Source organism: Eschrichtius robustus, chromosome 1, assembly GCF_028021215.1.
Source record: "Eschrichtius robustus isolate mEscRob2 chromosome 1, mEscRob2.pri, whole genome shotgun sequence".
Lineage (NCBI taxonomy): Eukaryota > Metazoa > Chordata > Mammalia > Artiodactyla > Eschrichtiidae > Eschrichtius > Eschrichtius robustus.
The window spans coordinates 90,353,000-90,368,579 of NC_090824.1; the positions used below are offsets into that span (position 1 = coordinate 90,353,000).

At 39.2% G+C, this 15,580-nt stretch overlaps 1 protein-coding gene across 5 annotated transcripts in view; it reads left to right on the forward strand.

Moving 5' to 3' along the window:
• The first annotated feature begins 3,061 nt into the window (after positions 1-3,061).
• TMEM62 (transmembrane protein 62) overlaps positions 3,062-15,580 on the forward strand; it is a 34,024-nt gene continuing 21,505 nt past the window's right edge. The window contains exons 1-7 of one of the 5 annotated variants that reach the window (XM_068550287.1): positions 3,062-3,473; positions 3,750-3,861; positions 5,023-5,160; positions 7,397-7,442; positions 11,213-11,354; positions 13,877-14,001; positions 14,149-14,271. In XM_068550287.1, the coding sequence (XP_068406388.1) occupies positions 3,294-3,473; positions 3,750-3,861; positions 5,023-5,160; positions 7,397-7,442; positions 11,213-11,354; positions 13,877-14,001; positions 14,149-14,271 (866 nt within the window). In that variant the 5' untranslated portion in view covers positions 3,062-3,293. Of the gene's footprint in view, positions 3,474-3,746; positions 3,862-5,022; positions 5,161-7,396; positions 7,443-11,212; positions 11,355-11,406; positions 11,493-13,876; positions 14,002-14,148; positions 14,272-15,580 lie in introns of those variants that run through there. The other 4 variants (XM_068550291.1, XM_068550288.1, XM_068550297.1 and 1 more) reach the window with 4 other exon arrangements.

The following is a 15,580-nucleotide window of genomic DNA, read 5'->3' on the forward strand; positions in this document are numbered from 1 at the left end:
GGGTCTCTTTTATAAAGGCACTAATCCCATTCAGGAGGTTGGAGCCCAAAGCCCCCACCTCCAAATACTATCAACATATGAATTTTGTGGGGACATATTCAGATCATTACACAGGATTAGTGCAGTATTCTTTTAACAGGACTCTCTGCCACATCTCTCTGTTTAATTGGTTCCCTATGCCATTGCCAGATCTATCTTCACCCTTGGCATTTATAGAGGCTTTCTGTTGCAGGAAAAAAAAAGGGCACAAGAGGAGGGTCATGTCCCAGGTCTTGAGTGAGTCTGTGGGACTGGCCGCCAAGTGAGGGTCCTTGGCTTTGCACAGGAAAGAATTCAAGAGTGAGTCATAGAAAAGTGAAAGGTTTATTTAGAGAGATACACATTCTGTAGACAGAATGTGGTCTATCCCAGAAAGTGGCCCTGAAATATGGGGTGGTTAGTTTTTATGGGCTGGGTAATTTCATAGGCTAATAAGTGGGATGATTATTCCAACTATTTTGGGGAAGGAGTAGAGATTTCCAGGAATTGGGCCAGCACCCACTTTTTGGCTTTTTATGGTCAGCCCTGGAACTGTCATGGCGCCTGTGGGTGTGTCATTTAGCATGCTAATGTATTATAATGAATGTATAATGAGGCTCAAGGTCTACTGGAAGTCAAATCTTCCACCATCTTGGACTTATTTGGTTCTAACCGGTTTATGTTGTGTCCTCAATGGCTATGCCATTCTTTTAAAGGTTGTGCCCTACCCCCTTCCTGTCTCACTTCTTCAATGTGGATCAAACAAAGGGTCCGGTCTAATTCCTCTAGGTATAACACAGCCCCAATGAAACTAAAGTACAGTGTCCCTTGGTATGTGTGGGGTATTGGTTCTGAAACTGCACAACTCAGATGGGATTTGAACCCAGCAAAAACTCAGGTTGGGACTTGAACCCATGGGCTGGAACTCGAACGCACTGTCTTTATTTGAGATCACATACCTGGTCTCAGAACTTAATGAAACTCAGGTTCTTTATGTCTCAGCACAGAAGGAATTCAGCAAGAGGCAAAGTGATAGGTAAGAAGTGGATTTATTGGGCTTCCCTGGTGGTGCAGTGGTTGAGAATCTGCCTGCTAATGCAGGGGACACGGGTTCGAGCCCTGGTCTGGGAAGATCCCACATGCCGCAGAGCAGCTAGGCCCGTGAGCCACAATTACTGAGCCTGCACGTCTTGAGCCTGTGCTCCGTAGCGGGAGAGGCCACGAAAGTGAGAGGCCCGTGCATCGCGATGAAGAGTGGCCCCCGCTTGCCACAACTAGAGAAAGCCCTCGCACAGAAACGAAGACCCAACACAGCCATAAATAAAATAAATAAATAAGTTAATTAATTAATTTTTAAAAAAGTGGATCTATTTAGAGAGATACACATTCCACAGACAGAATGCAGACCATATCAGTAGGTGAGCGTGGCCATGGGAGAAACACTCCAAAGACAGAATGTAGTTCCTCTCAGAAAGTGGGAGTGGCCCCGAAATACGGCATGGTTAGTTTTTTATGGGCTGGGTAATTTCATAGGCTAATGAGTGGGAGGATTATTTCAACTATTTTGGGGGAAAGGCAGGGATTTCCAGGAATTGGGCCTCAGCCCACTTTTTGGCCTTTTGTGGTCAGCCTCGGAACTGTCATGGCACCTGTGGGTGTGGTGTGTCATTTAGCATGCTAATGTATTACAATGAGCATATAATGAGGCTCAAGGTCTACTGGAAGTTAAATCTCCCGCCATCTTGGACCTACGCGGTTCTAACCAGTTTTTGTTGTATCCTCAACAGCTGTGTCATTCTTTTAAAGGTTGTGCCCTGCCCCCTTCCCTCCTGTTTCAGTTCCAGGAGTCTGTCCCCACCTTCCACCCCCCACCACCCAACTGCCAAAACCACTGGGTGCCGAAGTCCCAAATTTGGCCCTTTGTATCTGCAGCTTCCACACCCCCATGGGTTGGTTGAATCCACAGATGCCCAACCCCTGGATAAGGAAGACTCTCACTGTCTCTTCAGCACGACCTGCGTTTTCTCACCTTAACGTTCTGGTTCATGTTGTTAGGTCCTGGTGGAAAGTGCTTCTCCCCACCCCGCCCCCAATCTCTGCCACTCAGAAATGCTATCCATCCTTTATATGCCACCTCCTTAATTAAACTTTTCCAGATTCTCTCCAAAGATGTGATCTCTCCAGGTTTTAACCTTCCTCTAGCCTTTTACATCTCAATGTCACGTGTAGCAAAATGGCATGTTCTTCTCAACCTCATTTGTGTATTTCTCTCTGCTACATAAACTTCTAAGATAGTCAACTTTTTAGCTACTTACCATTATGTTTCTTTATGTTTTCTGCTTAGATCAATGTGTTGAATTCCAAAGGTACTAAAAAAATATTTAATGAATTGAAATAGGCATAACTTAAATACTGGCAACACAGACCAATAAAATAACTCAAAAAGGGGTTAAAAAGGGGGCTCTATTCATATAAAACTGTTTATTAAGAACAGAAATATGTTTACCCAGAATGTTTTTCAAAACATGTTTATTCAGAACATAATAAACAATCCAAAAGTTCAACAATAAGGGAATGGTTAGATAAATTAAGGGCAGGACCCAAATGTAGTTCTTCTCTTGTACCTGGCCCATAGGAAGTATTTTAAAATGTAATAAATGAATGGCACACCACCGTATTAGACTATTACGTAACCAAGTGCACATGAAATCAGTTTTAGGAAAAAATAACTTTCACAAAACATACGGATTAAATCTATAGAAAACCTACGGAGCGACTTTGTTAATAATCAGAAGGAACCAGAGAAAGCCACCTGCCACATGTGTGCAGCAATTTTTAAAAGGCGTCCTCATACATACTTTGATTCTCAAAACAACCCTGTGAAGTACGCTCGGTAGGTGTTAACTCCGCTTTGCAAGGAAACCGATCGCCGAGGTCCGGCATGATTGACTAAGGCGGAGTCAGGACGCTAGCCTCTGCCTCCTAGACCCGGGCTCCTTCCCTGCCACCCCACGGCTACTGCGAGTGGCGCTGGGGGTCAAGGTTTTTTTTTCTTACTCCGCATTGCATTAGCAAACCGAGCGCAGAGCCGCGGGCGGCCTGCAGGTGCACAGCCAGGCGCAAGTGCCAGCGGCTGCGGACCAGACCGGCGCCGTAGGCCCCGCGACCATAGAGTCCGGAAGTACGGCCAGAGCAGCTCCCGGGGGGCACCGCTCGGTCTCGGTGCAGGTCCCGGCCCCGGCCCCGCACAAGGGTGCCGCGCCCCGGCGGGCGGAATGGCCGCAGCGCTGGTCGTCAGGGTGGTCGCCGGGCTGGCGGCCGCGGCCTTGGCGGCAGTGCTCTTGGAGCACTACGGCCTGGCCGGGCCGCCCTCGCCACTGCCCCAGCCCCGCATCCCCCGGAGCCCGCACCCTGCGCCGGGCCCCGGAGCCAGCAACATCTTCTGGGGTCTGCAGGTGACGCAGCGGGAGCCCAGGCGGGGGCTGGGTGGGTGCAGAGCTGGCGCCGCGCGGTGAGACGCCAGCAGTTTCCGCGGGGTCGCGACCCGCTCCTGTTTGGGCCCACCCTCTGGGCTGGGGGAGAGGGGGGTGGTGCTCCGTCCTTCCCTGGGGGTTTCGTTGATGCACTGCGTCTTTGCCTTTTCCTTCCGACGGAGAGAGCCGCTGGGTCGTCTCTGTTCGTGCTGCCTCTTCCTGACTCAGATATCTCTGTTTAATACCTGCTTTCGGCAGATATCCGACATTCACCTGAGCAGGTTTCGCGATCCAGGCAGAGCTGTAGACTTAGAGAAGTTCTGTTCTGAAACTATTGACATCATTCAACCAGCTCTCGTCCTAGCAACAGGTAGGGAGGATTGCCGTGCTGTCATGTTGTTCTGTGGTCCGGATGGTAGAATGCAGACAGGGCTGCAGCCTTTTAATTTGGGGACATTAGGAAAACTTTAGCCACAGCCTCAGGTGAGTCCTCCTCCTGTAGAGGAGATAGGATATTATAATTTCCTTTGCCTATGGATAACTGAGTCAAGATCCGGGCTAAATGACTTGCCATAGCAAGGTTTCGTCCAAGCGGTGGAAGCAAGGCTCATGATTCTCGTGTTAGTGTTCCGTCTACCGTATCTGTTATCTGTTTTTTTTTTGTTGTTGTTGCAGCTCTGGATTTGAGAGAGACTTAGAGAAAGCCCTTTAACCAGAAATGAAAAGTTTTGCTCCTTCTCTTCTTCTTCTTCTTTTTTTCTTAACTTTCCCATTTTCTTTACAGTATTAATCTTATATTGTCAGTTGTTTGAGGCTTCAGGTAACTCAGGACACTTTTTTTTTTTTTTTCCATCCTTTGTTACTTCTGTGACTTGGTTCCCTAGAGTGTTCAAACCCCAAACCCTTTGCTCCCAACTGTGTTGGAGAAGAAGCTAAAGGAGCATCTATCCTGGCTCTTGGGGGATTCATCTTTCACCCACCTTACTGAAACACCTCTGCTGATATGATGGAGTCCTCATTTTATGGACGATCTCAATTTCAAATATCTGTCTAGTTTCCCAGAAATTTTGGTATTTCATTTTCCAAACTACACCTTCCAGATTGTTTCTTGCTGTAAAAATAATAGTTGGTCAGATCACATATCCTGATTTGGGGTTTGGAAAATAAGGTTACCATAGATATTTACACCTTCCCAAAGTGTTGGAATTTCTTATTAAAGAGTTTTCATTTCATCACAGTCTCAAGATACGTTTTGTACTGCTCCCTTTAAAGATACATTTTTCACAACCCATTTCTACTATCACAGGAGGTTGAATAGGCACTTGCTAACCTGTAAGAAACAAATAAAGCCTGTGCTGAGAGTCTTATTTTCGATGGCTTGCTTTGGACAGAGATGGATTCATAAGTGGTTATGCTAATGCATGTTGAGTACTTTAAAGATATTTGTTCTTCAGTGTGCATTAAAAAAAAAATTGAACCCCCAGCCCAGCTTTATTTTGCATTGCTATTCAATTCTTATGTAAACCTACAGGAGACCTGACAGATGCCAAAACAAAGGAAAATTTGGGATCCAGGCAGCAAGAGGCAGAATGGCAAACTTACCAGGGTATTCTGAAGAAGACAAGGGTCATGGAAAAAACCAAGTGGCTCGATATCAAAGGAAATCATGGTAAGAGTCAAGTCCCAGTTATAATTAAGACTAGATTTTTTTTCCTTCAGGAGCCTAGATTCTCCAGTTTAAATTGTAAAATTACAAAATAGGACATTGTAACGTAAGCTTAGATATACTAAAGGCCACAACTATGAAATTCAACTATAATATGTGATTTTAAAACTTCAGATGTCACTGTTAGACCTTGAGGGGGAAATTGGTATGGTTTCTTTCTTCTTTACATGGAAGAAAAGCATATAGCAAAATCCATGCAGATGGATGTTTAAAAAGATATAATTTTGCTAAGTGAAAGAAGCCAAACCCATAAGTCTACATTACTGTATAATTCCATTTATATGACATTCAGGGAAAGGCAAAACTATAGACAGAGAACAAACTGTGGTTGCAAAGGCTTGAAGATGGAGGGAGAGGCTGACTACAAAGAGGCATCATGAGATAATTTTGCAGGGTGATAGACCTGTTCTGTATATTGATTGTGGTGGTAAATACATGACTATGCATTTGTCAAAATCCATAGAACTGTACATCACAAAGATTGAATTTTGCTGGATATATATTTAAAAATTAAAATTACAAATATATCCCAATATGCATGGAGAGAGAAATGGATAACCCCTTCCCATTTTTTAGATTATGATTGTTGTGTTAATAAGGAAATGAACTATTTTCCAGGAGTCCTGATGGTAGATCTGTTTGTTTCATAAAGGTTGACTTTCTTATTGGTTACTTAAGTATTTAATTTGTCTGCTTCATTTGATTATTCGTTGCTGATGAGTACCTATTTATATATTTTTAAAAAGCTATCTTTTTAAATTCTATCTGGTGAAATACACAGCTATTGGTTAGATCGGAAAATCCCTCTTTATGAAAACAGTTGACCCTTGAAGAACGTGGGGGTTAGGGGCACCGACCCCCAAGCCGTCAAAAATTCGGATATAACTTTCAGTCGGCCCTATGCATCTGCGGATTCAACCAACCAAGGATCTGTGTAGTACTGTAGTATGTATGTATTGAAAAAAATCTGCATATAAGTGGATTGATGTAGTTCAAACCTGTGTTGTTCAAGGGTCAACCATAGTTCTTACAAAGCAGCTAGAAATTATAAATTAAAAATAGGATTCTGGCTTACAACTTCCTCTGGTATGTTTACATTCCCTTTTTTCCCTGATCTTAATTAAGGGTACACGTCAAATTCTTTTGCAATAAAAAGCAAATCTGTGTATATTAAAAAAGTTTTCCAAGCCAAACTACTGACATATTTAAAGTAACAACTATCAAATGGAGTTTTGTGATTAAATAATTTGGATAGTCCTTTGGAGTTCATAATCATTGAATTTGACTTGTATAGGCATAAATGCTTATGGTATATATATATGTGTGTGTGTGCGTGTGTATATATATATAAATCTTTATTAAGATTTAACTATAATAAGGAGTTCTTTGGTGGTCTAAATGTTAGGATTCGGCACTTCACTGCCATGGCCTGGGTTCAATCCCTGGTTCAGAAACTGAGATCCCACAAGCCATGCAGTGTTGCCAAAAAAAAAAAAGAAGATTTAACTCTAACAGAATTGTTCTCTTAGCAAGAGGATTATATACACAATAATATTTCTTTTGGCCTAAATTGAGCTTACAGCTTACTTTCTAAGGTTATTAGAAATGTAGTGGATTCTTGGAAGTCAAAGCTGATAAACAATTTTAGCTATTGCAACCAAGCAATCAAGCTCTATGAAATTATTGTATTTCCAGATAAGTATTCTATGATGTCCTAACCTTTTCCCTTACCATTATATAACTTCTTTGTTACTGAATCTTTTTTAAGATTTAAAAAGAGAGGGGCTTTGGCCCTGTTATCAAAGTCATCTGCTGTTTAGAAACCCATGACATGGATCCATATATCAGGCATGAATCCAGTCCTTCCTGGCTTCCAGAATCACACAATTAAAACAGCAGCAACAGTGGTCCAGTCTTAAAACTTCAAATTGATTTATTCTGAGTAGCACATAATTCAAAATATTTATTGTTCTTCAGTATACTAGGTGCTTTAGATAAGTTTCCAGTTAACCTGAATTCTATTATCAAGTTTTAAAAATTAAAATTAAATGCCAATCTAATTAATTGGCATCTATCATCTAAAGTGTTATTGAAAGAATTGTCATTTTTCTTTAGTCATTAACGTGTTTGCATTTTTCTTTTTAATATAGATGATGTTTGCTCTTTTCTTTTTAATTAGATGCATTCAACATTCCAAGTCTGGAGAGTGTTGAGAATTATTACAGGTACTGTAATGAACAGACGACAGACCACAATGTACAGTCTGTTACAAGGAGGGTACAATCAATTCACTGAATGGGTGAAAACATTTTTTAACAGAGAAAAGAACCTCTGGTAATTTAGAAAAGGAGCCTTTTCGTTTATTATTATTATTATTATTTTGGTGATTCATTTTTTGTTTGCTTGGACCTCTTCTTTCCTTTTATTCTTTTCTTAAAAAATTATTTATTTATTTTTGGCTGCATTGGGTCTTCGTTGCTGCATGAGGGCTCTCTCTAGTTGCAGCGAGCAGGGGCTACTCATCATTGCGGTGCGTGGGCTCATTGCAGTGGCCTCTCTTGTTGTGGAGCACGGGCTCTAGGCACAGGGGCTTCAGTAGTTGTGGCACGCACGCTCAGCAGTTGTGGCTCGCAGGCTCAGCAGTTGTGGCTTGTGGGCTCTAGAGCGCAGGCTCAGTAGCTGTGGTGCATGGGCTTAGTTGCTCCACGGCATGTGGGATCTTCCCGGACCAGGGATTGAACCCATGTCCCTGCATTGGCAGGCGTATTCTTAACCACTGCACTACGATGGAAGTCCCTTTTATTCTTTTTATTTCATATACTTTAATGCTTTTTGTTGGCTAATGGTATTTTTAATATTCTATACAGACTTTTTTTTTTTTTTGCCATTGATGCACAGCAAAAATCGTTTAGATCAGAGCTTGTCAACCAGAGTACTGTGGATTTTAAGAATGCTGAGATACTGATTCTCTTAGCCTCTGGGGCGGCTGAAGAGCCCAGTTGTTCACCCCTGGCTGCTTTGTCCAGTATGTCATACAAATATTAAAAAAAAATTTATGTGCATGAATATGAAAAAGGCCATGAATATGAAAGGATCTTTGAGTTAGAAAGCTCATTCTCTAGTTTCACTGTATTGGAATTCTTCTTTTGGCTGTAATTTCACTTTCTCTTCCAGGGTATTCAGTAGCTTTGTTTTACACTGTCAGTCAGTCAAGTAGCAAGTCTTAAGAGCCTATCATTAGTTGGATAGTGTGAGAGATACAAGAGCTAATATTAAAAAATATGGCCTCTACCTTCAAGTAAGTCTAGCTAAGGGAGATAAAAATTGTTCAGGAAACAATTAGAAAAGAACATGAAAAAAAAAAACATGAAGGAATGGCTGTGAAATGCTAGATTATTTATTACACTTAATTATCACTATGAGAAATCAGAAAAGGCAGAGGTTAGCATGGGGTGGACATAGAGCAGACTTTATTGTTTATTTTTATTTTTTATTGAGATATAATTGACATATAACATTGTGTAAGTTTAAGGTATATAGTGTGTTCATGTGATACATTTATATATTGCAATATGACTGTTATCATAGGGTTAGCTAATAACCCTATCACAAGTGACACAGTTAACTGTTTCTTTTTTTGTGGTGAGAACAATTAAGGTCTGGTCTGTTAGCAACTTTGAAGTTTATAATATAGTACTGTTGACTATAAGTACTATACTGTGCTTTAGATCTCTAGAACTTACTTATCTACTAGCTGCAAGTTAGAGAAGACTTTGTAAAAGAAGTGAAAATTGTGTCCAGTCTTAAAAGACGGGTAGCATTTGGAGAAGTAAGAAATTCTGAGGGGTATATTTTGAAACGATCAGTATAAACCGAGCTTTAGTTGCATGCCACAACTAAAAGATCCTGCATGTCGCAACTGAAAGATCCCACATGCTGCAACGAAGATCCTGCGTGCCACAACGAAGACCCGATGCAGCCAAATAAATGAATTAAAAATTTAAAAAAATACATTAAGAAAGCTAGAATGAGCTTTTGGGGGGCAGTAAGGAAACTGCTATCACCAGAATAAAGGTTCATATTGAGGATTGGTGTGACACTGGATAGCTAGTGTAGAGCCAATTTATGGAGGTGTCAGGTGACAAGCACAGAAATTTAGATGTGTTGGATAAGTTTATAATCCAGTATAGGTTCCTAAGGAGATAAGTAACAATGAAAATAGTATTTTATAAAGGGCAGACACACAACAAAATAGGGATAGAGATAAAAAGAAAAAGGGAGAGATTAGAGTTGTGTAGACCAAATAGAAGAATCCTGCAGCAGTCTAACCATCATAAGGAAAAGGCCTGAAATGAATATAAGATATACCTGTCTGAAAAAGGGTCATGGATATGGGGATGGTGACATGAATTTGAGGATGGTAGGTCAAAAAGCATTGGTCAACATATAATTAGAGTCACCTTAACTTGGAAGAGGAGGTTGTCCTCTTTTGTTAGTGTGAGGAAGGAAAAGGACAGAGATGAAAATCTTTTACTTCTTCTTAACTGTTTGTATCTTTGATGGCAACTGTGGGAATGGGCTTAAGAGACATTTTCAAAGAATCAATAGGACTTAGGGTCTGATTAGTTATTGGGAAGGTAAAATTATTAGTCACTTTAAAGTTTCTTACCTTTATATTTTTGTTTCTAACCACCTAAACTTTATCCGGATTTAATATGTGACATTTTGCTAGAGATATAGACATTACAGAAATATCAACTGGAAGGAAAAAAATCTTAAGGTTAAATCTTGATCTCTACAATGCCTCAGAGATGCCAAAATCCAGAATTCAAAAACTATTGTATATTTTAACCTCTGCTTTCAAGTAGTTGGATTTTATTTTAGATAGTTGGATTTTAATATGTCAAAAATGTAGGAAAGGAAACAACATATGTAAGATTATAAGATCCTGAAGAATAACTCTGAAAACAAACTAAGCAGGAAAAATATAAATACAAATTTTAATGAGGAAAAAACCCTGAAATAGAAATTCAAAAAATACCAAGAGGAGAGGTAATAGAGCTAACTGACTATTAATTGTAATATCTATGATAATATATTTATTTTTGATACATTTGTTGGCTGTTGTTGCTTAAAAATAGCTCCCTGATAGCACATTAAATTTCAGAATTTTATTTGTATTTTTTTCATATGTGCTCTTAGGTAAAACATGATATAAGACACTTAGATATTTTCTTATAATGTTCTGACATTTGAATAATAAAGGTATGCTCCAAATATAATCTATACTTTCTTTCACATTTATTCAACAAATACTTAATGAGTGCCGACGCTGTGTACTCTGTTACCCATCCTTTCTCCCTGCTCTTCACTCTCCAACTTTCTGGACACTTGAATACTGTTGATACTTAAGGTGGTGAGGACTTTCATTACTGGATGGGGACCCTGTGTATGTTTTGAATATATTTTTAGGAACCGATAAAAGATTTACTGGCCCAGACCTAACATTTTTCTCCTGGCTTGATGACTTCATCTTTGCAAGGCTTTATTGTGACTTAAGCCTCTGCAGTCCTGCTTCAAGAAGTAAACAGTTGTATCTCACTACACCAAGAGTTCTGCTAGGTACTTAGAAGGCCCTCACTAAAATTTTTAATGATTGATAAATACTATTTCCCTGGATTCTGACTAATCTCTTTTAAAATGTTAAGTGAACCACCTAAATCAGCCACCTACTTCTCTGCTTTGCTTGGTGACCTTGTGCTTGGTTACTGATGAATATGTTTGCCTGAATCTTTGGAGCCAGTGGGAGAAAATCTTTAAAATTTCTTTTAATCGATGTATCCATTGTGGATCTAGTTTTGTGTATTTCTCTGTCAGATCATGGAAATTTCCTTTTCAAAGGGAGGCAAAATATAGTGTGATTTTAGGGCAGGAATTTAAACTCATTCTGTCATTTTATGATTACACTAAAACTTTCCTGTCTTGTATTTTTTAGGAAATATTCTGCTGTACGTAGGGATGGCTCTTTCCATTACGTCCACAGTACTCCCTTTGGCAACTATTCTTTCATCTCTTTGGATGCCACTCTAAATCCAGGGCCTAAGAGACCTTTTAATTTCTTTGGAATTTTAGATCAGGTACAGTAAAAAATCTTACTTCCCTTTGCAGCTAACCTATTTTATCTTTTCCCAGATACATGCGGCTCACTTAAAGTTATACTAGGTAAACAAGTTCTTATCTAGAAATGCTCGAGGAAAATTCTACTGTGGTTACAGGTATGGCTAGAAGAAATTATTGACTACTTGAACCCTATTATTGTTATCCCTGTCCTTGTTCCAAAATCTGGGAAAGCAGTACCTCACATTTTACATTAATTCAATAAACATTTGTTAAATATGTACTGGGACTTCCCTGGTGGTCCAGTGGTTAAGACTCCTTGCTCCCAGTGCAGGGGACCAGGGTTTGATTCCTGGTCAGGGAACTAGATCCCGCATGCCACAACTAAGAGCCCGCATACCGCGACTAAAAGAGCCCACATTCTGCAACGAAGATCCTGCGTGCCACAGCTAACCCAGCACAGCCAAATAAATATTTTTTTAAAATAAAATAAATATGTACTAAGTGCAGCATGCACTTTGCAAGGTGCAGGGCATACAGCTTTGTATACTATATGGTATATTCCTAAATCCCCACAGTTGCCATTTCTTTTTTTTTTTTTTTTTAATGTCTGAAACATTTATATTAACATATACAGTTGCCATTTCTAACTAATGGTCTATATTTTTTTGGGAAGAGAAGGGCAACCATGGAAGTAAATGAGTTTTCTTTTTTTTTTTTTTCCATTTATTTTTTGTCTGCATTGGGTCTTCATTGCTGCATGCAGGCTTTCTATAGTTGTGACGAGCGGGCGCTACTCTTCTTGCGGTGCACTTGCTACTCTTCCTTGCAGTGCGCGGGCTTCTCATTGCAGTGGCTTCTCTTGTTGCGGAGCACGGGCTTTAGGTGCACGGGCTTCAGTAGCTGTGGCTCGTGGGCTCTAGAGCGCAGGCTCAGTAGTTGTGGCGCATGGGCTTCGTTGCTAGGTGACATGAGGGATTTTCCCGGACCAGGGATTGAACCCCTGTCCCCTGCATTGGCAGGCGGATTCTTAACCACTGCGCCACCAGGGAAGTCCTAAATAAGTTTCTTTTAAAGTATTTTTCGTTAAGCTCGGTGAAAATTGTTGCTGGATTAAAACTGTATGGAAAGTCACATCTGAGAACCTCTAATTATTTCTTGGTACAGCAAATGTCAACTCATTATTGAGCACGTGCCCAAATGCAAGACATATGTGCCCATATATAAGAATACAAGGGTGATAAGATCAAGTCCTTGGCCTCTTAGAATATTTAATGTACTGGTGGGGCTTAAGACCTATACAGAAATAACTATAGTAAAAGGCAGAATTTGCTAAGTGCTGAAAGGTTCAAAGTGGTGTGAGGGTTCAAAAAAACTTGAGCAGAATATTGTTAAATGCTTTGGGTTTATTAGACATTTTATTTCAGGAAGGTATATTTTGTTTCCTGTCTACTGAGTGTCTTTAGACGGAGTTGATCAGCTTATTATTTTAACGCCTACCCCTTAGAATGGTGTTTTTTAAGGTATGATTTGATAATCTGCATGAAAAGCAACTGTTTTGTAAAATGCAGATTCCTAGGCTTTGTCTGAGACTTACCAAATTAGAAACTCTGAAAGTAGGAGCCAGGAATTCATTGCCATAAGCACTTTGGAGATAATATTAATGTACATTTTTATATATACAAGTTATTTTAGAAATAATCTTTATGAGGGATGGTTTACAGACAATAAAATGCACTCATTTTGAGTATTTGAAGAGTTTTGACAAATGTATATACTGGTGTAACTGTCACCACAATCAAGACAGAACATTTCCATTACCCCAGAATGTTCTCTTGTGTTGTTAGTCTTCACCTGCAGTCCTAGGGAACCACTGACGGGTTTTCTGTCAGTATAGATTAGTGCTGTTTGTTCTAGAATTTTACATAAATGAAATCATACAGTATGTACTCTTGTGTCTGGCTTCTTTTGCTTAGTATGTTTTTGAAATTCATCCGTATTACTGTGTGTATCCTTTTTATTGCTGAGTAGTATTCCATTGTATGGGTATGGATATACTGCAGTTTTTTGATGGTTTCTAGTTTTTGTCTGTTATGAGTAGAATGTTGTAAATATTCAGGTACAAGGCTTTCTGTGGACATATGTACGTCTTGTTTTAGAAGTTTAGTTTCAATATCCTCTTTATTAATTGCACTGTGGTATACAGGGCTGAAAAGATTAGTGGTTCTTCATTGCTGCAAAGAAATTTATAAATAAAGAAAAAAATTTATGTAATTTAAAGATTGTTTATTTCTGTTTCTTTATCTATCAAATGGGAATAATCCCTGTCCTAGTTAGTGCAGAGTTATTTTTAGGATCAAATAAATTGTATGTTTAAACAGTTTGAAACTTACAGAGGTCCATACAGGTCACTGTTTAGTAGGGTTTAAGCTTTAGAGGTAATATACTTATTATAAAACCTCAAGGGAGTCGTGTAACCTGTTGACATTAGATTTCAGCCTGAGCCCTTATTAAAGCTCCTTCTGTTTTTCTCTGATTTCAGAAACAGATGGAGGATCTTTTATTACTAGCCAAGGAGAGTAGTCGGAGCAACCACAGTATTTGGTTTGGACACTTTACGACATCCACTATCCTTTCTCCATCACCAGGAATTCGGTCCATAATGAGGTGAGGCAGGCTTCCAAAATCAAAATTAATTGCTTTTAATTCTTTTATGTTGTTCTACCTATCTTGCTTTTCTGAAGAGGTATTTTTATTAGTTTGGCATCACAAGTTATCTTTGTTCATTTATTTCATTTATTTTTCATTGGTTAGTTCGGCTACAGCTTATTTGTGTGGGCACCTCCACACACTTGGTGGACTGATGCCTGTTTTGCACACTCGTCACTTCCAGGGCACTTTGGAACTTGAGGTGGGAGACTGGATGGTTAACAGAAGGTAAGGGAACTACCCCACAGAATACAACTTATACGTGTAAGTTTTGCTAAAGCAATGATAGTTTTCTGATCACTATCATGAGTGATCCCAGTTAAGGAAAAACATGTGATATCTCTATGTTTTTGAAGGAATATATGTATCTGGCAATTTTTATCCTTATGCAAAAACCTTGTTGCAGCAATTATGTTTGCCATCACTATGTTATGTTGGCTTTTCAAACGCATCCTCTAGGAAATAGTTCTCAAAATCTAGTATACACGAGATCTATGGAGGAGCTTATGAAAAGTAAAAATTACCAGGCCCTGTCTCTAGAGATTTTGTCTGTGTTGGTCTGGGTTAGGACACAAGAAACTGCTTTTTTTTAAAAAGTCCACCAGATGCTCAATGGACCATACTTTGAGAAACACTAGGGCTAGAAATATGTCATCTTTTTCCCTGAATTTTATATCTGCCTTTCTAGTTATTGCTACAAGATTTAGTGATTTAAGTTCTTCAAACAGATTATAGTTGGTTTTATTAAGGTTAAAGTCTTTTAAAAATTATTATTATTAGACACTTTTTTAATTGAAGTATAGTTGTACAATATTATGTTGCAGTTGTACAGTATAGTGATTCACAATTTTTAAAGGTTATACTCCATTTATAGATATTGTAAAATATTGGCTATATTCCCTGTGCTGTACAATATATCCCTGTAGCTTATTTTATATGTAATAGTTTGTACCTCTTAACCCCCACCTCTATCTTGCCCCTCCTCCCTTCCCTCTCCCCACTGGTAACCACTAGTTTGTTCTCTGTATCTGTAAGTCTGTTTCTTTTTTGTTATATTCCCTAGTTTGTTGTATTTCTTAGATTCCACATGTAAGTGGTATCGTACAGTATTTGTCTTTCTCTGTCTGGCTTATTCACTTAGCATAATACCCTTCAAGTCCATCACTGTTGCAACTGGCAAAATTTCATTCTTTTTTATGGCTGAGTAGTAGTTCATTGTATATGTACCACATCTTCTTTATCCATTCTTCTGTTGATGGACACTTAGGTTGCTTCCATTCTTGGCAATTGTAAATAATTCTGTTATGAACATTGGGGTGCATGTATCTTTTCAAATTGGATATATATGCAGGAGTGGAAATGCTGGGTCATATGCTAGATCTAAGGTTAAAGTCTTCTGAAGAGAAAACATAACTTATTTATCAAAAGGATACAGTATAGTTAAATATATATTTATTGAGAAGAACGAAATATATATATTTGCGAATAACTATTTAAGTGCAAGTTTAAGTATAAATAAGTATCATCTCATTGTTTT